This window comes from Tenrec ecaudatus, chromosome 4 (assembly GCF_050624435.1).
Source record: "Tenrec ecaudatus isolate mTenEca1 chromosome 4, mTenEca1.hap1, whole genome shotgun sequence".
Classification (NCBI taxonomy): Eukaryota; Metazoa; Chordata; class Mammalia; order Afrosoricida; family Tenrecidae; genus Tenrec; species Tenrec ecaudatus.
Window position 1 is genome coordinate 116344670 of NC_134533.1, and position 23949 is coordinate 116368618.

General features: G+C 46.1%; 1 protein-coding gene across 6 annotated transcripts in view; it reads left to right on the plus strand.

The window, feature by feature from the left end:
* Positions 1–15410: 15410 nt before the first annotated feature.
* The window catches only part of CEP164 (centrosomal protein 164), a 73025-nt gene continuing 64486 nt past the window's right edge, over positions 15411–23949 (plus strand). For 5 of the 6 annotated variants that reach the window (XM_075546648.1, XM_075546650.1, XM_075546651.1 and 2 more), the window contains exons 1-2: positions 15411–15526; positions 23242–23359. In XM_075546648.1, the coding sequence (XP_075402763.1) occupies positions 23278–23359 (82 nt within the window). In that variant the 5' untranslated portion in view covers positions 15411–15526; positions 23242–23277. The remainder of the gene's footprint in view (positions 15527–23241; positions 23360–23949) is intronic. The other variant, XM_075546653.1, reaches the window with a different exon arrangement.

The following is a 23949-nucleotide window of genomic DNA, read 5'->3' on the forward strand; positions in this document are numbered from 1 at the left end:
AAACAAACACTGCACACACTACCCAAGCCAGAAACACATACCGGTTCTTGACTAATAACAGCCCCACCAAAAGTTTGTAAGTTCAGAGAGACTACTGCCTAAGGCGTCTCCCCCTCTTGGTCTGTCCTGCAGGCGTCTCTTCTCGAATAGATGACTTAACGCAACTTTGACTTGCTAGTCTGTTTGACCACACCTGTTTTGGAGAACAAGGTTCATATAAGATGAGGTGGTATTGAGAAATGGGGGTTTGGGAGGTGGTGGATGTGGAAGAAAGGAGCCCTGGTGGCTGATGGGTTACATCCCCTTAGGCTGCTAACAGCAAGCACAGCAGTTCAAATCCACCAGCGGCTCCCAAGGAGAAAAAGGAGATTGTCCTTGTAAAGATTTACAAGTATTGGAAATTCTAGGGAGTTGTCCTCCTGTGTCTATGAGTCAGAATGGCCTCCATGGTGGTGGTTTGGATCTGGGAAGCCGCAGGAAGAGGCAGTCTTTAATCTGAGCCTCCAGTTCCCCTAGCTGAGATAGAAAGAGCAAGAGGGACGGAAGGAAGGCTGTCCCAGGCAGCACAGAGCATAACCAGAGGTCCAGAGGGAAATTGCAGAAGTCGTCTATTTGTACTAAAGCCTGCAATTTGTGGGCAGTTAAGAACAGAGCTCCAAAGCAGTGCATTCGGGCTCAACCCTCCTTCTGATCTTGTTAAAATGTAGATTACAAGTCAGTAAACTCTGCGTTGAAATGCAAATTCTCCACAGAGGGTCAAACAGGAATGAACCACTTCAAAGCTCTGGCTGTGAGCCAGTTGGGCCTTCCCTAGTCCGCATCTTTTTGTGCCTCCGGACACACCCCAGATGCTATGAATCCTCATAACCCTCTGGAGTCTTGCTTTCCTTCAGACTGTGCATAAATAGTGTTGACAGCTGTGAAGTGCTATTGCTCCAAAAAGTATCCATATATCAGTTCAATTAGTTCATAAGAGCTTAAAAGGAAACCTTTAGAACCCTCCATAGCTCAGGAGAGAGAGGTCACATGGTTATAATAACATGTTAGTTATCAGTTGTTGAAAGCTGTTGATAAATTCAGTAGTCATATGATTAAAAACAAAGGGGAATTCTTAAAATAACAGGAAATCAGAAAACGTAACAGGCTACAGTTAGTCCCAGTGAAATCCAATTTAGGGATATGAAGGTCATCGTCATCACGCATATCTGACATAATTTGAAATCCGTCGAGCTAACGCAAAGAGACAAGAAAATGGAACAAGTGCTCGAAGTACTGGGAAGCAGTGGAAACATGACTGCAGGTTACATAATTTAGATAGACAATCCTAAACAACTAGGTGACTAGACACAAGCTAGAAATATAAACCTCAGTTTGACAGAGGATTTTTGTAGCGTGTATTTATGTTTTGCTTTAATACATCCATGAAGGTGGTGGAATGTACAGTGAACAAAATTGAGAGGTCAACACTGAGACACTGAACGGAGACAGAATTGCGACAAAGAACGTGAGATTAAGAGCGGCTTTATTAGGGTAGGGAAAGAGCTCCCTGGAGAGAAGGAAGAGCAGAGAAAGGGACAGGAGCATCTTGAGCTCCCGGGAAGTTCCAAGACCCAACGAGTTAGGTCAGGGAAATCATGCCCGTTGGTGGTTGGTGGGGCAGTGGGATATTTGTAGGATTTGAGTCAGGGAAATATGTAAATGAGGTGAAGAGAGCTGCTGGTGCTTGTGCTGATAAGGAGAAGGGAGGCTTCCTGGTGCGCAGCTGCAGAGTCTGAGCCCTTCACGGACTAAGTTCTTGGAATATGGAGGGGGGAGAGGCTGCACAGTCCAGCTCTGGCCTTGAGAGGTGGGGGGAAGGGGCTGTGTGGACCCTGCCCTGAGAGATAAGCTCCTTGCAATGCTGGAGGCAGGGACTTCAAAGGCCAGCAGATCACCCCTCTTTCTGAGGGGCTGGGGGAAGGGGCTGAATGAAAACCTCTTAGACATAACCAAATACCACAAGGGAATGAGTTGCTGGACTTGGGGTATCAAAGCCATAGTGTCAGAGGACACCAAATTCAATGAGCATAACAACCCCCCAAATAGTATTTTACATCCAAATTTGGTGCATAGTGGCTACAGTCTTAAAGGATCATGAGTAGTCATCTAGGGATCAACTGTTAGGCAGCTTAGCCTAGGGAATTGGGAAGTCCATTTACGCATGCCCAGGAGAGCCAGCATAGGACAAAGCTGGATTTTCCCGCCGGTGGGCTTGGATGGGCGTTACACCTGGAGCAGCCCACCTGGGCCAGGTGATTGCAATTCAGCCAATGGGATCGACCTGGGGTCGTTCACCACTCCTCGCCCGGGAACCCTTGAAAAGGCAGGAACCGGGAGGGATAGGGGCCTTGGCTTGGTTTGGCTTGTCTGGTCGTCTTCGTGGGAGGAGAGAGATCCTTGCGGGACCCTGAGCAGTCCTCTGCCAGGCCGCATGGTCAAAGGAATCCTATGGGTGCCGCGTAAAACCTGAAGCTTCTTTTAACTCTCATTAAATTCACTTGGATCACGAGCCCGGCTTTGGCGTGAAATCTTTCTCATGCAGAGCCAAGGACTAAGGTTGGAATTTAGGCCGGAGAGAGAGACCTTACACAACTATTGGATTTTTCCCTACACAAAGAAAAGAGTGCTTAAAAACACAAATGGAAACAACTCGTCCATTGGACCATGCAAACATCTTCACAAGTCTGAGACCAGAGCAGCTGGTCTGTTCTCTCCTTCGATCTTTTTCAGAGCTGGCATTACCAGGGAAAAATGTGGAGTCTAACTCAAAATCACCAAAACTCTTTCTTGTACATATATGAATGTCTATGAATTTGTTTCTCTGGTCAACCTTGACTGACACACAGTCCATGGTACTTCCATCTTCTTCACCCCCACCATAGTTCAAATGCATCGATTCATCTTTGGTCTTCCTCAGTCAATGTCCAACTTTCACATGCCTATGAGGTGACTGAAGCACCATGGCTTGGGGGAGGCACACCTTAGCCCTGAAAGTAATTTCCTTGCTTTTCAATATTTTAAAGAGGTCCTTGTGCAGCAGATTTACCCAATGCAATGCGTTGTTTCATCTCTCTCTCTTAAATTAAAAGATCATTTTATTGGGGGATATTATAGCTCTTTTAACAATCCATACATCAATTGTATCAATCATATTTGTACATATGATGCCATCATTACTTTCTAAACATTTACTTTATTGTTTTGTCTGTTGTTGTTGTTTCATCTCTTGACTGCTGTTTCCATGAGCATTGATTATGGAACCAAGCAAGATGAAATCCTTGAAAAGGCCAATCTTTCTTCACTTATCATGATGTTACTGACTGGTCCAGTTGTAAGGATCTTGGTCTTCTTTACCTTGAGTTGTAGTCCATACTAAAGGCTGCAATCCTTGATCTGCATCGAGTGCTCCAAGTCCTCACTGTCAGCAAGCGAGGTTCTGATGCTGCATTCTTCTAATTTAACACAATTTCTTTAATTATTTGTTCAGTACACAGGTTGAATAAATATGATAAGAGGATACAACCCTAACTCCCATCAGCCCTGAATTTTAAACCACACAGTATTCCCTTGTTCTGTCCACACAATTGCTTCTTGAGCCTATACATGTCCAATACATAGAAGATCCCAGAGACTCAGCAAGAAAATTACTAGAAGTAGTTGAATTGGAATTAATCAAAACATTGAGCAAAATGCAAATGCTAGAGGCAACATAACAATATACTATTATGTACACAATCCTGTACATAGATGCACGGGTGTACATGCCTGCTGAACAGGTATGGGGCATGGGGTGAAATTTAAGTGTACCCACCAACATGTACAAGTTTGACAGAGGATCTTTGTATATGTATATTTACCTTTGCTGAAAATATATTCATTAATATGGTGGAGCATACAGGGAACAAAATTATGAAAATGTCTTAGACATAATCAAACATTCTGAAAGAATGATTCACTGGGCCTGGGGGCTCAGGATCATGATCTGAGGAGACATCTGCACCAATTAGCAATACATAGTTCAAAAGATACTGTTCTAGATAGTACTTTGGTGAGTAGCAACTGGGATCTTGAAAGCTCTAAGTGACCATCTAAAGAGCAACTGTTGGTTTCTCCCTGTCTGGAGGAGAGAGGAGTGAAGAAAACTTAAGGCTCATGCAAACAATGAACTCGTACAATGAACTAAGGGACCATGTGAACATCAGCTTTCATGTCCCTGAGACAAGAAAACTAGATGGTGCCTGGCTACCACTACCAACAATTCTGAAAGAAATCACATTAGATTGTGTGTTTTTTCTATTATATTTTCTGTTTAAGTTTCTATCTTGTATCAGGAAGTTGGGTCAGGTAGTTAGTAGTTGTTTTACTTTTTTACTTTATGGTGCAATCTTTTAAGTCTTAGAAAAAGTACTTCTTGTGCCTAGGATTTCAATAACTACACTAAGGAAAAAAGTAGGCGGACTTCCAGGAAGAAGGAGAGACATATTTCTGGGAACATGGCGACTGAGTAACACATACAAGAGGGACTCTGCAGAAATCAGCCCAGGAGAGTCACTAAGAGGGAAATTCAACATTGCTGGATCGCAGGAGGAGCATCATAAAGATAAGTAGGCACAGATCCACAAGGTTTTGAGGGGCTGGGGGCTATAGGCTTACCACAGTGGAGGCTGGCCAGGGATTGACCTTAGCTCTGCCACTATCTCTGCCGGAGCCAGGACCATTTGGAGCTGGCACAGGGGCTTAATCTCAACACAGACACAGTTTGCCACTGCCTCCAGGCAGGGATTAAACCCTTGCAGCCCCATGGGCAGGGATTGGGGCTCAGCTACATTGTTACTTTTGTTTCCCTCTCTTCTCTCTAGCCCCCCACAGTCTCAACAGGCTTAGTTTTTAATTTTTTTCCTCCTCTTTGTTGCTTCTCTGTTCTCTCACACTCGACTGCCAACTTCCAGACTAAACCCCGTAGCCTAGGGCATTTATGTCTGCCCCACACCCAGTTAGGTGAGCTCCACACTGTGCAACATAGCTGGAGCCTGGGGAAAGCCTGGCTGACCTCCACCAGGGACACTCTGTCCAACGTCTTACTGGGTAATTCCTGCTTGTGTGGCTGGAGGAGCTCCTGTTTTTCCTCTGTAGGTCCACCTGACTGAGGGAACTTCCTCCCACCTACCTTAGTGCCTCACAGGGCCTGAGGCAGCTTGGCCAACACTTGCCAACATTCCACGCTGCTGTAGGAACCTCTGCCCAACCTTCACAGTGACCTACCTGGCCAGGGAAATTAGGCCCACCATTCCATGAGCCTCCTGGGGCACTCCCCTGAGAGGGAAGCCACAGGAGGATAAAGTGGTAGGTTAATTCCATAGTGAAATTAGCTGTAGGGAGTTGGAAGAAGCATTCCTACAAGTCTCCCAGAGAGAGCCAGCGCTCTTTGACTCCTTGGAAAATGGCACCTGGCCCCTCTAAAACAATGCAACAAAAAGAACCATCAACTCCGAGGACCTCAACTAAAACACAGGAGAAACAAAAGGCAATGACAGATGTTCTTAACCTAACGACATGCATAGAAGAAGCAGACATTGATCTGCCACAGAGATAAAATTTCAGAATGCTGCTTGGAGTCATACAGGATATGAGGGAAACAATACAGGAAAAAGATCAAATGATAGAGGAGATAAAGGTCATACACCAAAGGAAATACAAGAGCTTAGGGAGGAGATAACAAAAACCAGTAGCAGACACTCAGACCTCGAGAATCAACAGGAGGAAGCAGAGAACTGCACAAGTGACTTGGAGGACAGCCAAGCAGACTTTAACAAAAACGAACAAAAATCAAATAAGATCATCAGAGAAGCTGAAGAAAACCTAAGAGCTATATCTGATTTTATGAAGTGGAACAGCATTAGAATTATAGGCTTACTGGAGGAAGACACAAAGAAGAAGTCATCTACAATAGTTAGAGAATTCTTGGAGGAAAACTTCCCCAGCTTAATGAATGAAAACCAGGCAACAATTCAGGAAGGAGGCTGAAAGAACACCTGCTAAACTAAAACCCAAGAAGAAGTCACCAAGGCACATAATAGTTAAACTATCCAACTTTGAGGAAAAGGAGAAAGTCATGAGAGCAGCTAGAGAAAAACAAGCAATCACATATAAAGTTTCCTAAATAAGAATATGCTCAGACCTATCAGCAGAAACTATGAAGAGGAGAAAGTGGAGAAACATATTCCAAAAATTGAAGGAAAATAACGTAACCTCAAGAATACTCTACCCAGTCAAATTATCAATCAAGATAGATGGAGAAGTAAAAGCCTTCCCAGACAAGGAAAAACTCAAAGAACATGTTAGAAGAAACACAGAAAGGCATACCAAGTAAACAGCAATTAAAAATAAAGTGCAAACCATAAAAACAGATAAGGAGGGACACTGTATAATGCTCAAGGGAATGGTAGACAAAGACCCACAAAGCATTGTAAGCACATATTCCCCAAATGAGAGACCCACAAAATGCGTCAACCAAACACTCCAAAAGATGAAAAAATAAATCAGAGCCTCAACAATTATAGTGGGTGACTTCAATACACCATTCTCCAAGAAAGATAGATCATAGAGAAAGAAACTCAACAAGGAGGCTAGAGATCTAAATACTACCACAAAACAATTTAACCTGATAGATATTTACAGAGCTTTCCACACAAACACAAAAAATTCACATTCTTTTCATGCCCGCATGGGACATATTTGAAGATAGACCACATGCTGGAGTATAAGGCAAATCTACATAAATTTAAGCACATTGATATCATACAGAGCTCTCTCTCTGACCACTGTGCCATAAGGCTGTAAATCAACAAAAGGAAGATGAAGAAAGCAAGAGCAAACAATTGGAGGATGAATTACTCTCTATTGCAAAAGGAGTATATACTGGCACAGATCCGAGATGAAACTTCTAGAAACCAATGAGAAAGAGTACACGACATACCAAAACTTATGGGACACACCAAAGGCAGTCATCTGAGGAAGTGTCATTGCAATATGCACACCCGAAAAAAGAAGAGAGACTCATGGTTGATATGCTGGGACAAAATTTATAACAACTAGGGCAGAGTCAGCAGGACAATCCCACTAATATCAAAGGAAAAGAAATAGTAAAAATCAGGGCTGAGATTCAGGAGAGGGAAAATAAGAAAACAATGGGAAAAATTAATGTTCCTAAAAGTTGGTTCTTTGAAAGGATAAACAGAATAGACAGAATGCAGACAAACCTAACCAAAGGAGGAAACAAATTTCAATAGCAAGAATGAAGGATGAGAGAGGGGACATTACAACAGACCCTAATAATACCAAAAGGATAATTACATAACACTACGAAGGATTGTACTCCAATGAATTTGACAACTTGGAAGACATGGACAAATTCTTGGAAAAACAACCCCTCCCTAGACTATCCCCAAAGGATGTCAAGAATCTCAACAGACTCACAGCAATAGAAGAAATAGATGAGGTTATCAAGGGATTACCAACAAATAAATCCCCTGGACCAGATGGCTTCCCCGGAGAATTCTACCAAGCATTTAGGGAAGAGCTAACACCAATCCTACACAAACTCTTCCAGAACATAGAAAAAGACAGCAAACTCCCAAACTCCTTCTATGAAGCTAGCATAAGTCTGATACCAAAACCGGGCTGCAGACCAATATCCCTAATGAACATTGATATAAAAATCCTGAACAAAATACAGGCTAATAGAATACAAATGTATATAAAACAAATAATTCACCATGACCAAGTGGGATTCATACCAGGGATGCAGGGATGGTTCAACATATGAAAGACCATTAGTATCATTCACCACATTGACATGAAAAACTATGAGAATCACATGATAATATCGATAGATGCAGAAAAAATATTCGACAACATCCAACACAAATTCCTGTTTAAGACACTTGAAAAGATAGTAATGGAAGGAAAATTCCTCAAGACAATCCAGACTACATATTATAAACCCACAGCCAACATGGCAGTCAATGGAGAAAAGACTAACCAATCCCACTAAAAAGGGGGACCAGACAAGGATGCCCCTTGTCCCCACTCTTATTTATATCATACTGGAGCTTTTAGCTAACAGGATAAAACAAAGAAAAGGCATCAAAAGTATTTGTCTCGGGAAGGAAGAGGTGAAACTACCGTTATTTGCAGATGACATGATTTTATATATGGAAAATCCCAAAAGCTCCACAGGGGAGTACTGGAAGCAATAGAGGAGTTTGGCAGAGTGGCAGGATACAAGATCAACACACAGAAGTCCATCAGACTTCTATATACATCAGATAAGACTACAGAAGAGGAGATCAAAAAGGTGGTACCCTTCACAATAGCCAAGCACAAGTTGAAATATCTAGGGATATACCCTACTATAAGAACAAAAGATGTACATGGGAAAAACTACAGAACACTATTACAAGACACCAAGAGTGACCTCAGCAAATGGAAGAATATCCTGTCCTTGTGGATTGGAATGCTCAATGTAGTAAAGATGTCAGTTCTGCCTAAGGCACTATATAAATTAAAGGGAATCCGGAGACAATTACCTTCATCTTTCTTCAAAGAAATGGAAAAACTGATTACCAGCTTCATATGGAGAGGGAAGAAGCCCAGAATTAGCAGAGAACTCTTCAAGAAGAAGGACACAGTGGGAGGGCTTGCTTTACCTGACTTTAGCACAGACTATACAGCCACCGTTGTCAAAATCGCATGGTATTGGTACAATAACAGATACTCACACCAATGCAAAAGAACTGAAAACGTAGAAATAAAATCATCTGCATACAGACAACTGATCTTTAATAAGGGCCCAAAAAATATCCAATGGAAGCAGATGCCCCCTTTAAGAAGTGGTGCTGGAAAAAAAATGGATATCTACCTGCAGAAAAATTAAGCAAAACCCTTATCTCACTCCATGCACAAGAATAAACTCAAGGTGGATCACAGACCTTGAGGTTAAACCCCAAACTATTAGGGCCATCAGTGAGAGAATTGGGACCAACTTGAGAACTTTGGCACAGGGAATACATAGGCTATCAGAAATAGGGAAGGACACAAATACAGAGGAGGCACAAATTGACAAATGGGATGTACTGAAGATAAAACTCCTGTGTACATCGAAAGAATTCACCAAGGGAGTAATAAGAGAGACCACGGACTGGGAAAACACCTGTAGCAATGACATATCAGACAAAGGCCTTGTTACTTAAATCTACAATAGTCTGCTAGCTTCCAAAAAGAAAAAAAAAATTGTCCACTGAGGAGGTGGGCAAAGGACCTGAACAGAAATTTCACAGGGGCAGAAATCTGAATGGCCAATAAACATATGAGGAAATGTTCCCGATCTTTAGCGATAAGAGAAATGCAAATTAAAACAACAATGAGATACCACCTAACACCCTAAAAGATAGCCCAATTAAAAAAATCAGAAAGCAACAAGTGTTGGAGGGGCTGTGGGGAGTCAGGAACTCTCATTCACTGCCGGTGGGCCTGTAAGTATGTACAGCCACTATGGAAATCAATCTGGCGATATCTAAAACAGATGGAAATTGAGTTACCATACGATCCAGCAATCCCCCTACTGGGCATATACCCAGAAGAGGCAAGAAACAAACCACGGCCAGACATCTGTGCTCCAATGTTCATTGCGGCACAGTTCACAATTGTGAGGAGTTACAAACAACCCAAATTTCCATCAACTGACTTTTGAATTAAAAACTGTGCTAAAAAAAAAACAAAAACAAAAAACTGTGGTACATACATACTATGCATCACTAAAAGTCTGTGATGAACGTATGAAGCACATCACCACATGGGAAGAATTGGAGTAAATCATACTAAGCCAAGTAAGCCTAGCACAAAAGGACAAGTACAACATGAGTCCGCTGAGTTAAGCTTAAAAAAAAAAGCAAAATGGGCATAGGGAAAAAGTTACTGTATACAAACATTTCTAGGGTGAGGACCAGGTAGTATGGTAGGGGCCAGACCAAATCCAGAGATATATATGGTAGCTAACTAAATAGGAGGAAGGAAAAGAAAAAAAAAAGAAAGAAAGAAATGAGCAGTGGGGGAAACAGGGCATTAATCCATCCAAGAAGAGGGTATTGTTTATATTTCCACAGGAAAAGAGTGACCAGACTTCAACCCAGTGCTCCAAGATGTGAATGCAACATGCTGGCGTGGAGTAGGGAACCAGTGAAGAGGTCTGAGGGGCCGGCCCCGATCCCAACTATGTGGACACCTCCCCCTTCCCCCAGAAGAATTTATTTCAGAGGACAGTACTGAAGCTATAGCTCAGGGAGAGGGACATGTCTGATGAGAGGACATGGGAGCAAATGAAGTGGGAGTAAGAGAGAGGAGCACATCCAGGCCCACCAAGCCTTGAGGATGCTATTCCTGCTCAGAGCAGCCAATCCACAGAGAAGACCAAATGGCCGGCTCCACTATGAGACAGGACATCCTTCATCCCTCACTGACCCATAGCCCTACAGGGGACAACACTGGTGACAGTGTGGGAATTCCACCCGATCCAATCCCACCAAACTGAGGCAAAACACTAAGGGTACCATGTGCAACAGAACAGCAAGGGGAATAGAGCAATGAAGTCCCCAGGGAATACCAAAAATAGACTTTGGGGCCAGGGCTTGGCACCTCATCAGACTCGACCAGAAAATACTCCTAAAGGCCAACAAACAGTCCTTGAACTAACTGCAAGCTTCTTTTGTTGTTTTGTTTTTGTCATTGGCTTTTTTGTTGTTGTTTTGTTTTCTTTTGTTGCTTGGTTGTGCTCTGTCTTATTTTTGTGCATGTTATTATCTCCGCAGGTCTGTCTAAATAAGATAGGCTGGATGAACAATCTGGAGGAGAAAATAATGGGACCAACAGTTCCAGGGGGACATGGGAGAGGGGGAGGTGGGGGGAAAGGAAGTGGTGTTAACAAACCGAGGGTCAAGGGAACAAGTGATCCAAATCGGTGGCGAGGAGGATGTAGGAGACCTGGTAGGGAATGATCAAGGGTAATGTAACCGAGAGGAATTACTGAAACCCAAATGAAGGCTGAGCATGATAGTGGGACAAGAGGAAAGTCAAAGGAAATAGAGGAAAGAGCTAGGAAGTAAAGGGAATTTATAGAGGTCTAAATAGAGGCATGTACATATGTAAATATATTTATAAGTGAGGATGGGGAAATAGATCTATGTGCATATATTTATAGGTTTAGTACTAAGGTAGGGGATTGACATTGGGCCTCCACTTAAGTATACCCTCAATCCAAGAATACTTTGTTCTATTAAACTGGCATTCCATGATGCTCACCTTCCCGACACAATCGCTGAAGGCAAAGCGGGTGTATAAACAAATGTGGTGAAGAAAGCTGATGGTGCCTGGTTATCAAAAGATATGGCATCTAGGATCTTAAAGTTTGAAGGTAAACAAGGGGCCATCCAGCTCAGAAGCAACAAATCCCACATGGAAGAAGCACACCAGCCTGTGTGATCACAAGGTGTCGAAGGGATCAGGCATGAGGCATCATCAGAACAAAAAATCATATCATTGTGAATGAGGGGGAATGTGGACTGGAGACCCAAATCCCATCTGTAGGCAACTGAACATTTTCTTATAGAAGGGTCATGGGGAAGAGACGGGCCAGTCAGGGTGCAGTGTAGCAACGATGAAATATACAACTCTCCTCTAGTTCCTAAATGCTTCCTCCCCACCCACTATCATGATCCCAATTCTACCTTATAGAACTGGAAACACAGGGAATCCAGGACAGATGATTCCTTCAGGACCAGTGGAGAGAGTGGTGATACCTAGAGGATAGAGGGAGGGTGGGGTGGAAAGGGGGAACCAATGACAAGGATCTAAATATAACCTCCTCCCTGGGGTATGGACAACAGAAAAGTGGTGAAAGGGGTGAGAAAGATAGGACAAAATAATAGTAATTTTTAAATTATCAAGGGTTCCCGAGGGAAGGGAGCAGGGAGGGATGGGTGAAAATGAGTAGCTAATGCCAGGGGTTTAAGTGCAGAGCAAATGTTTTGAGAATGATGATGGCAACAAATGTACAAATGTGCTTGACACAGTGATTGTATGTATGGATTGTGATAAGTGATGTATGAGCCCCTAATAAAATGATTTAAAAACAACACCACCACCAAAAAAAAATTACCAAGAAAATATAAATTATTTATTTTATTTAATTTAAAAAAGGAAAAACACGTAAATAGCTCAAGGTCTGTTTGTTGACCTCCAGGAGTGTCCTCCAGTGGAGTCCGATGGGGTGCCATGCCCTGGCCCCAAAGTCTATCCCTTGCATTCCCTCAGGACCTCCTTGCTCCCCCTGCTGCTCTGCCACACATGCCCTTAATCTTTCGCCTCTGTGTGGTGGGGTCAGACCGGGCCAATTCCAACACTGAGTCTCCAGTGTTGTTCCCTGTAGGGCCATGGGTCAGTGAGGGACATCGTGTCTCATAGTGGGACCAGCCATATGGTCCACTCTGTGCACTAGCTGTTCTGAGCGGCGATATCATCCTCCAAGCTTGGTGGGCCAGGTTGTGCTCCACTCTCTCTTCTTCCCCCTTCATTTGCTCCTGTGTGCTCTGATCAGACATGTCCCTCTCCCTGTGCTGTAGCTTCAGTGCTGTCCTCTGAAGTGAATTCTTTTAGGGGGAGGAGGGGCTGTCCATGTAGTTGGGATTGAGGCTGGCCCCTCAGACCTCTCTTCTGGTTCCCTACTTCATGCCAGTATGTTGCATTCACATCTTGGAGCACCAAGTTGAAGTTTGCTCCCTCCTTCCCTGTGGAGATAGAAACAATACCCTCCCCTTGGGTGGGTTAGTGGGTTGGGCATCTTTTGATGCACATAAATGTTAGGAGTTTAGGAGGTAAAAAAATGACTTAAAAGCTAATCCAAGTATTTCTTCTTCACACAATTGTATGGAAATCACACGATTTGTGCTCCTTTTGAATATGTATTTTTCTGTGGAGATCAAATGATCGACTAAAAAGGAACCCAAACCAAATAGTGAGTTGCCCACTTGGGCAATTCATGATGCAGGTGGATGCAAAGTGATGGGTCAGTGCACCCGAGGTCTTCTGGGAGTTCATTGAGGTATTCATTCATATTTTAAAAGATCATTTTATTGGGGGCTCTGACAGCTCTTATAACAATCCATACATCAATTGTATCAAGCATTATTTTCTAAACATTTACCTTCTATTTGAGCCCTTGTTATCGGTTTAGATTTTCATTCTTATGATGAACATAAACATTGGGTAACCCAAATGTCTTAGCCAGACACTGCAGAGCATTCAAATATGTATGGCCATTGCAGTTCTCTCGTGAAACACCGTGGTACAGGACAAAGGTTTCTTAGCCCATTCCTCTTTCACGGAGCAGTCCAATTAGACAGAGCTGTCTGAAACATATTCGTCCAGAGGGAATCATTAGTTAACGTCTTCACAGATCCTACTACAATGGCGTTAGCATCTTGGATATCCTTCAGGAAAGTCATCTTGTTGCTAGGGGCCTTTGAGCCGGTTCCAGTTCATAGCAACACTGTGCACAACAGAATGGAACACTACTTGGTGCTATACCCACACTTGTTCCCGTTGAGCCCGTGGTGACAGACGCTGTGTCAATCCATCCTGTTGAAGGTCTCCTTCTTTTTCAATGACCCTCTCTACTTTTCCAAGCCTGATGTTTTTTTCCCCAGGGATTGGTCTCTCCTGATAACATGTCTAACGTACGTGAGATGAAGTCGTGCCATTTTTACTTCTAAGGAGCATTCTGGTTCTTCAGTCTTAAGTTCTTGCTTCTTGCCTTCTACAGCAAGGAGGAGTATAAGCCCTTATTATTAATACCTCTTGTGGTGGCTTGATATATACCATCGGGAAAGTAGTATAAGGCTGAGTTCTTTGACATTTTCTGTTGGATACCAGTGATGTGAAATCTTGGATAGCCACACAACCACACTGCCAATTACTGCTATAATACACGTGTGCTTCATTAAGCGTTTCATAAAATGTGTTAACTTTCTGTCATCAATCAACTACTTCTCTAAAGAGCATGTCATGTTCAGAGTAGACTTCACACTTGCCTTGTCAAATCATTCCTTCAAATTTGGCCTTGCTTCATAGTCACTCCATCACCATACAGACCGCAGAATGAGGCCCAAGCTATGACATTGTGAAGTGAATGGCAGTGTCTGAAGTCTTCAAAGCTTATTCTAAATAGGCATTCATCTAATAACACAAGGAAGTCATTCCCTGTGGAAGACACTCTTTTAACAGTGAGCTGTGAATTTCTATGGAAAAAAAGGGGAATGACAAAGGATCACTTTAAAATTCAGAGTTTGCCATGACTGAGACTTTTAACTGAAGTGTAAGCCTGGCCCCCTTGGTTAATTTGGATTGTGCTCAGAAGTTACTTCCATTTTGTCAATTCTCAGAAAATATTCCTGCAGATGTTAGAGATGTACCACAAAGAAGGAGACACCCTGGCGTGTAGGAGGATGTAGTAACTACAGGAAAGACAGGGTAGAACTGACCCGTAGGGTTTCCAAGGCTGTACACCTTTGTGCACACTGCTCTTTGGCCTCACACCGATGCCTTTTTTCCTTACATAGTGCCTGGTGGGTCCCAAGAGCTCATCTGAGGTGAGCAGCCAAGTTAAAAAAAAAAAAATTCAGCCAAGGGCTTTAGCTATTGCGCAATTATTCAAATTTCCTGCATATTTTATATGCAGTTACCAGTGAAAATTCTTAGTAAACAACGTTGTGTAAATATCAATCAATTGTGATACCCGTCAGTCAGTCTTTCATGTTTGAGGCTTTTGTCTTTATAATCAAATTCAAACCTACTGTCGTCATTGGCTTGGTTCTGACTCAGAGCGATCCTATAGGACAGAATAGAACTGTTTCGGAGGGGTCCAGGGTCTGCAAATCCCTCCCAGCAGTACCCAGTCACTTCCCTCGGTTTAAACTGCACATAGTCCTGCAATAAGCTTGCCTTCTGTTACAGCTGTTTAACTACATGCTTTTCTTTGGTGAACATTTTTTAATACTGTAACTCCTTTGAATGGCCTCTCCCTACCCTGGAAGAACTTTCCTTTTGTGTAAACTCAAGGCTTTCCACCGAGCCCTCGTGGAACCCCACTGAAGCAGCTGGCACTACAGCTCCCATGGTGCACTGGGAAACGAGCAAAACGCCTCGTGATCCGACGGGGCCGCTGACCAATCCTGTGCCACGACTCTCAAGCCGCGACCTATTGGCTTCGCGGGGAGGCGGGACTCTCAGTTGCTAGGCTGGGACTCTTTCCGGAAGTGGTGGTTGGCCGCTGCAGGGCAACACCCCGGCGTCCCTGGAAGCGGGGACCCGGGGTGGTGCTGGGGACGCTGCGCAGAGGCCGGAGCCATCGCCCAGAGCCTCTAGGAGTTGGGGACAGGTGAGGGTCCTGGAGTGGGGGGCTTCGTGGCGACGGAGGAGGGATGCTGGCGAGCGAAGGGCAAGAGTGGGATGGGCAAGCGGGATGGGCAAGAGTGCGGGCGGGAACCGGCGAAGAAGTGGAAGGATTCAAAATCTCTCCGGTCTCGTCCGGTGGGCGGAGGGGCTCCGGGCCGGAGGGCGGGCGCTTGAAGAGCCAGCGGGGCGCGAGTGGCGGAGGCCCCGCGAACGTTGGGGAGCTCGCTCGCTGCGGGCGCGCGTTTCGCCCCGCACTCAGTGTGTGCGGCCTGGTCTTGTGAACCCCGGTGGCATACTTCTCCGTGGGAACTCGCCCCGACATCCGAATCCAGAGCGGACTCTACCCTGTGCCATCGTTGGCCTGCTCGGGAAATTACAAAGTTGCATCTTTCCTTGCAGTGATTCGGCTCTTATCTTCCCTGTCTGGTGGTGTAGCGGTTACTCGTTGAGCTGTGATCTGAGAGGCCGGCAGTTCGAAGCCACCAGCCGCTCCGCAGGAGAAAAAAACGGGGCGTTCTTCTTCCCGTAGAGTTACAGTCGGAAACTCACTGGGGCGCTTCTGCCCTGCCCGATAGGGTCGCCATGAGTCGGCATCGACTTGATGGCAGTGAGTTTGGATTTGGGAGTTTATTTAAACCTTTGAAGTTTAAAGTTTTTTCAAACCTCAGTCTTCTTATTTGAAAAATAGAGATAATAGTGTTTACCACATAGCCTGGTTGACAGGATGAGGCAAGAGGATACAGACAGCACTTAGTACAGTTCCCAGAAATTGAATGTTAGTCTGGGTTGACTAGAGAAACAAATTCATACACACTCACATGCGTGAGAAAGAGCTTTATATCACAGAGCAATTGTATACTGAGAAAAGATCCCAGCCCAGATCAAGTCCACAAGTCCAATATTTTCCCATATGTCAGGTACCAGTCTATAAATTCCTCTTCAGACTCACGTAGCCATGCAATAATGCCAAATGCAAGAAGGTCACAGGTCAGTGGGTGGGAAGTCTTGGGGATCCAGTGGCAGTGTAAGCCTCTTGCACTGGCGTGGGTCTCCACGTAGCTCCTCCAGCTCCAAGGGCTCTGGTTCTATCAGCGTAGCTCCATGTGTCTCTTCAGCAGGAAGACGAAGCAGAGAGAGTGCACGTGTCCCACCATCAGGAAGGAAGTCCAGAGTTCCCAGGATCCTCAGGAGAAGGCGATGCCCACACAGAGGCATGATTGGCTATGACCTGATTGACAGGCTAGACTCCACCCCTTTGTAAGTTGACAGGAAATTATGTAACTGTCACAGTGAAATATCCAGAGAAGATACATTTTTGTCCTCTGTGTCCACTCTCCTCTTTCCTGCCTTTCTCTGCCTTTGTGTTTGCTGCCCCTTCTGCTGTAAATCCCATTGCTCATCTTATCCTGGTGAGCTTCTGCGTATCCTTCAGGAGTCTTTTCAAGGGTCCTTGACTCGGGGATGCCTTCTCTGACTTTCCTGTTGTGTCCCACTGTAATTCCTGCTACTTCCCTTCATGAGCTAAACTCATCATGTACTATGTTTGGATGGTTCGCTTCCTAACTAGGCTGAGTTAGAGTAAGGAGAGCATGTAACTAGGTTTCTAGCCCCCACACATGGCACAGTGCCCGACCCATGGTCGGTGTCCAATAGGTGGGTTTTGAAAGCCCGTTAGACCTTAACTTACATTTGTTGGTACTGTGCTTATTCTCTGGAGCAGTGGTTCTCAACCTTCCTCATGCCACGACCCTTTCATACAGTTCCTCATGTGGTGGTGACCCCCCAACTATAAAATTATTTTTGTTGCTACCTCATCACTGTAATTTTGCTACTGTTTTATGAATTGGGTGACCCCTGGTAAAGGGTCATTTGACCTCCAAAGGGGTCGTGACCCACAGGTTGAGAATGATGCTCTGGAGCAATGCAGAATAAGCCCTTTAAATGCACGAATAGTGATAATAACAACTACAACAGACACTTACTGAGATCCTGCTACCTGTTGGACACTTTACACCTTTGTGATGCTCACAGTCCTTGTCACAGCCGTTGTGACCCCCCCTTTCGTGGAGGAGGACCCGGAGGCCAGAAGAGGTTAAGTAAGTAGCTCCTCCGAGAGTACCCAGTGGAGCTGGGACCCAGAGCTAAAAAAGCTCCGGCACCACTGCCGATTACCACGACACCGCCAGCTCTCATGCCTTCTACCTTTCCCCCTACCCATCCTCCAGACACTGCTCTTTCCTCTGGTGAATGTTTCCTGTAATTGCTGGAGCCGGGGGGAAGCGACGACATTTCAGGAACATTAATTATGCATGTGAGCGTATGGGCTCTGTGAGTGTGCCAGCCGTGCACACGGCCTTGTGGCTGTGCTGATGAAAGGGCGAGTGTTCCTAGGGGCTGACCACAATGTGGAGGGCTTGAGACACAGTGACCGGAAAAGACCGAGGAGTATGGAGCGTGGAGCAGGGAACCCTTGGCCGGTGCACATCCAACTGGGCAAAGGAGAAGATACTTCTTTAGAACGGATCTTTAACGGTGACAGGTGATCTCACTGTGGAGCTGGCAGTTCTCAGGAATCATTTCCAGGAAGGCTAGATAATTTTAGGAGGAGGCCTGGTGGCATAGTAGTTAAGAGTTATGCTGCTAATGGGAGGCTTCATACTCCCGAAAAGAGTTACGGTTTCTGAACCAGTTCTACTCTGTCCCGTAGGGTCACCGTGAATTGGAACTGACTCGATGGCAGTGAGTTTTTTGGTTTGGGTATCCCTTTTACGATGAAGGCCAAGTTCTTGGCACGATGTAAGTGCCATGAATCACGCCGCTGCTTGCCCGCTGGGGCTTCCTGCGAAGGGCCTTTGCGCCGTACTCCTCCTGCCCCCAGAACAGTTTTTCTTCTTCGCATTCAAACAAAACAGAAACCCAAACCCTTGTCAGCCAGTCCACGTCTGTCAGCGTAGAGCTGTGTTTCAGGGCTGACTGTGTTGGAAGTTCATCATCAGACCTTTTGTTCTGAGGTGCTTCTGGGTGGATTCGAGCCTCCGAACTTTTGGTTGGCGGCCGAGCTGAGCCCCTTGATTGTTTGCTTCCCCAGGGACTCCACTTTGAGCACAGCCATCAACTCAAGCAGGCTCTTTGCCTGTCGAAATCCCACCTCATTTGTGACCATTTCCTTATTTTTTTTAAACTCATTTTTATTGGGGGCTCTTAGAGCTCTTGTAACATACATAAATCGTTTCAAGCATATTTGTACATATGTTGCCATCCTCATGTCCAAAACATTTTCTACTTGAGTCCTTGGTATCAGCTCCTCTTTTTTTCGACTCCCCCTACCATCCCACTCTTGTGAACGATCAATGATATATTGTTCTTATTATTACGTATCTTACACTGTCCATTGTCACCCTTCACCCACGTCTCTGTTATTAATCCCCTTTTGTGGGGCGGCGGCGGCTATATATCCAATCTTGTGATGGGTTCCCTCTGCCCCCTTCCCCCTCCCCAACCATCTCTCTACCCTCATGGCATCGCTACTCCCACTACTGTTCCTGAGGGGTTTATCTGTCCCAAATTCCATGTGTCAAGAGCTCTTATCTGTACCAATGCATGTTCTCCGGTCTATCCGGATTTGAAAGGTAGACCTGGGTCATGGTAGTGGGAGCGTTTCCTTATTTGTAACTGTTGGTGTGCTGGTCTCCCGGCCTCACTAGGCTAACTCTAGGAGAGTAGCAACTGAATGTGTTTCTGATCACAATAGTTATGCTAGGACACAGGGACGGATTTGGCCTTTAGTCGATACTCAATCAACATTTTTAATGTGTCAAAAAACAAGGATGTCACTTAGAAAACGAAGGTGCATCTGTCCGAGCCATGGCATTTCGAATCGCCTCACAGGCGTGCAATACTGGACAGTGAATAAGGAAGGCCAAAGGAGAACTGATCCCTTCAGTGTCTGTTGTTGGTGAAGAGTGTTGGAGAGACCCCTGCCAGAAGAATAACGACGTGTCGTGGAAGAATGCCTCTTAGAAGCGCGAGGGTCGTGAGACTTTGTCTCGTGTACTTAGGACATGCTGTCAGTGTACCAGTCCCTGGAGAAGGACGTCATGCTTGCTCAAGTAGAGGGTCAAAGAAAAAGAGGAAGACATTCCACGAGCTGGATTGACCCAGTGTCTAGAACAATGGGCCCACGTGTGGCAGTACTTGGGAGGACAGTGTTATTCGTGAGTTCCCTGTGAATGGGCCCCGACTCGATGGCCCTCAATAATAACAGCAGTCGACACTTCTTGAGTGAGCAAACGATTTCTAGTAGACACTGAGTAAATATGATCTCTCTCTCCATCTTCCTCTTTCCTAGAACTCCAGCCTCTTTGACCCTGACCTGAACCCATATATTTTCTGAAGCCAAGTAAGGCAAAGAAAGCTGCTAGAATACAGCCTATCCATATTTTAATTCAAAATAAAAATTAAAATTTTTTTAAAAATAATCACTTTTCCCCTCCCTAACAGAAGAATTGCTTGAAACTTAGATGATTCAGGAGTTCCGATTTTCAGGTTCTCCCTGAACTTCTAAAAAGTTAAGCCTAGATAAGTATTTTTAGCTAATTCGACTTGTTGCGGTCTTCTTCGGAAAATTTTTTTACTTGTTTCATGCTTTCTGGAGATGTTTAGGGATAGTTGACACTTCTCAATGCGAATGTCTCAAATTCTCCAAAATTGTTAATAGTGCAGTGTCTTGAATAGAGCCCGTGCTCCACAAATGCTTGCTGGATTAAATCATGTCCCCACACTCATGGTGTTCTGGCCACTATTAATCCCTCCCTCCCACACTCGACTCCTTTCCCCCAAGAGGATTAAAGAATTAGGTGACCCTGTAGCCATCAGGCTGTGGGTCACATGGAAGGGGTGGAGCCTTGGAGGTTCCCACTCTACATCTGTAGTGTCAGTATCAGCGGCAGGTCACTCCTCCTCTTCCCTATCATCAGCAGCCTACCTGTAGTCTACCTGTAGGCCCTTTGTGGGCAGGGAACAGATCCCCACTGCAGCCTATTGATTGTAGAGAAGAATACATTTGCCTTTGCTCTTTTCTTCCTGAGGGGAGAAGGCACTGCTTGGCGGTCTTGTGTGAGGGGAACGAGAGGGCAGAGTCCGGTTCCATTGGAGCCCTGTGGGCTGCAGTTCATACAGGGCATGCCTTATGTGACAGTTACGTAATCTCCTGTCAGCTTGTGAAGGGGTGGAGTCTAGCCTGTCACTCAGGCCGTAGCTTGATGACCTCATCTGGAGGTACAACGGAGAGAAATAGCTCACTGGAGGCCACACACTCTCTCTACACGTTCCTGTTGACAAGCCACATGGAGACACATGATGGCAGTCAGAGCCCTGGAGCAGGAGGAGCCACATGGAGACTGTGTTAGTCTGGGTAGACTAGAGAAATCCATAGAAACTCATATGTGTATAAGAGGGAATTTTATATAAAGAAAGCACATTAAGTACATTCAGAAAGCATCCCAACCCAGTCCAGTCCAAGCCTATATGTCTGATATTAGCCCATATGTCTGATACCAATCTATAAAGTCCTCTTCAGACTCACGAAATATATGCAATTATGCTGAATGCAGGATGATCACAGGCCATTGGGTAGAAAATCTGGATCTAGTGGCATTGTAAGCATCTCAGCTCTGGCAGGGGACTGGTTGCATCAGGGTAGGTCCATGTTTCTTGTCAGCTGCAATGTCTCCCAGGGAGCGAGAAGAGAGAGATATTCTCTCCCTCCAAGGAGGAAATCCAGGAATTCCCAGAATTCTTAGGAGAAGGCCATGTCCACACAGAGGAGACTCCACTCCTTCGCTCTTAATCCTCTCAAGTCCCAAATTGACACCAAATTATATAACTACCACAGGGACCCATGCCAGCACCGAGATGCTTCCACCAGCACTGGATCTACGAGACTTCCAACCCACTGGCCTGTGATCTTTCTGCATTTGGCATCATTACATGTGTTTCATGAGGCTGAAGAGGAATTTATAGACTGGTATCGGACATATGGGCTAATATCAAACTTATGGACTTGATCTGGACCGGGCTGGGATGTTTTCTCAATATACAATTATTTGATATAAACTTCTCTATTACACATATGAGTGTCTTTGAATTTGTTCTTTAGTCTACCTGGATTACCATATCTTATGAGGCTACTGTGACTCAGAAAGGGCCACCGCCCTTGGTGGAGGCTTTGTCCTTGTCAGGGACAGTCCTCCGTCCCCTCTAAGTACTTGGTACAGAGTTACCAGGTTCATTTGTTTCTGAGCGGTGTGTGCAGGCCAGGCTGCTACCTTCTGTTTGAGGCCAGCCTTTCTGTTCACTTCCCTGCTCAGAGAGCTCTCTAGGTTTCCGGCTCCAGGTAGCAGTGTCCACTTAAAAAGCGTGTGTAGGTGAGTCAGGACCTGCTGCTCCAGACTCTGCTGCTTTCGCGTGGTGTACTGTCCCCTCCTCTCTTGGTGCGGGGCTGGTCGTGGCAGCCATTTTGTATGGTGGCTTGCCTCTGCTGCTTTAGACCTCAGGGTGGAGGCGACCACAGGGCACAGCTGCATGGCCCAGGGCTCCTGAGGAGGGGTAGGTGAGGGAGGAGCGGCTGTCAGCTGAAGAATTTGGCACTGCCCCGTCCCTGGAGCTAGGAGCATTGGATTCAAGCTGGACTCTTTCCCGCCCCTTACCTCCACCTCCCGGTCCTTTAAGTCTAACGCTGGAGCGCCCCTGCCCCTGCCCCTTTCCTAGGGCTTCTGCCCCACTTTAAGGCCTCATCACCGTTCACCCGGCACAGCCTCCACAGCGGTGTTCCCCACACGAGTCGCTCATTGCCCAGGTGCTCATCCCTGAGAAGGGCCAGCCTGCGCCACCTGCCTCCACCAGAGCCCTCCTCCAGGGCCCTCGACCACAGGCCCAGGGGGTGTTTCACATGGTCCCCAGGCTCTCCCAGCCGTGCGTGCTGTGACGGCACTGGGTCTATGCAGGAGGCGGCCCCTTTCCAGAACCCCTTCCTCCATCGCCAGAAGCTTTGGCAGCTTTTCTTCCCCACACGTTGATGAAGCCTGCCTTCATCCCTTCAGTGGGATGACTTCCTGGAAGCAAGGGGCCCTGGGTGGGGCAGTGTGTTCAGCGTTGGACTGCCCACCACCAGATTGGGGTTGTCTCACCTGCTGTCTGCACCCTAAAGATGGACGGCGTTGGAAACCTAGAACAAAGACTCGGTGGCATCGAGTTGATTCTGACTCACAGCGACCCTGTGGGACCACCCCATGAGTTCCACGCGGGTCCACTGCCGACCCTGTGACCCACTCCGCCACTGGGATTCCCCTTTGGGAGGCTTTGTAGGGTCTCTCTGGTCAGCACAGCAGTGAGTGCTGGTGGTGGGGGGCTTTGTAGCCGGGGTCCGATCCATCTGAGTTCATTCCTCCTCCTCCACGGGGGTGGAGGATGTGAAGCCCCATCTTGAGAAACCAGCTTCCCAGGTTTGGTTGGTGGTGGCTCACTGAGTGCTTTGCAAGCCTCTCGGGGGTGGCCCCTCTGAACTTTTTCACCCGCAGCTGCTCCTCCCACCTGCCAGCGCCTCCAGCTTCCGGGAGCTTTGCTCTGACTCGGGTGTCCCCGGAGTCAGGTCCACATTTTCCCTTTCAAAGTCGGGTCACTGATTTCCCTTTGTTGTAGCTCACTGGGATCCTGGTGTCCAAGCCCAGACGAAACATGGCTGGACGACCCATCCGCATAGGAGACCAGCTGGTTCTGGAGGAAGACTATGATGAGACCTACATGCCTAGTGAGCAAGGTAAGAGGCCTGTGGTGGATGGCCACCCAGGTGGTCCCTGGTTACGAAGGAGGTCAGACCCCAAGTCGAGGTCACAGGTAAGGCGTGGGGCCCTTATCTATGGGTGGCAAGTGGGGGTGATTGTGATGAAGACTTGGTTCGGAGGGGGTTTGAGACAGGCGGTTCAAAGTGAGGTCAACTTTACATCATAAGACGTCTACGACTCAGAGCCCACCTGTGGTCCTTTGAGGGTAGGGACCGAGGACTTTCTTTCCGTGCTTCCTGGGCCAATGTGGCACGTGCACACTGCTGTGCTGCTCGGCGTATTGGTGTCGGATCAGGGGCTGGCTGACCCTAGCCCAAGGGGCTAATCCGACCTGCCCTCTCTATCAGTAAAGGTTTACCGGAACAGTAGCCCGTAACTGTTCACGTGTTATCTGTGGCTACTTCGTGCTGCCCCGGCAGTGTTGAGAAGTTGTGACGGTGACCACGGGACCCGCAAAAGCTAATACGGCCCTTCAGAGAAAATGCTTGCTCACTCCTGGGTCAGAGCAAGCATTTGTTTCGAATGAAAACATAGCAAGGTGTATCATGAAGCAGAGTGTGTCCAG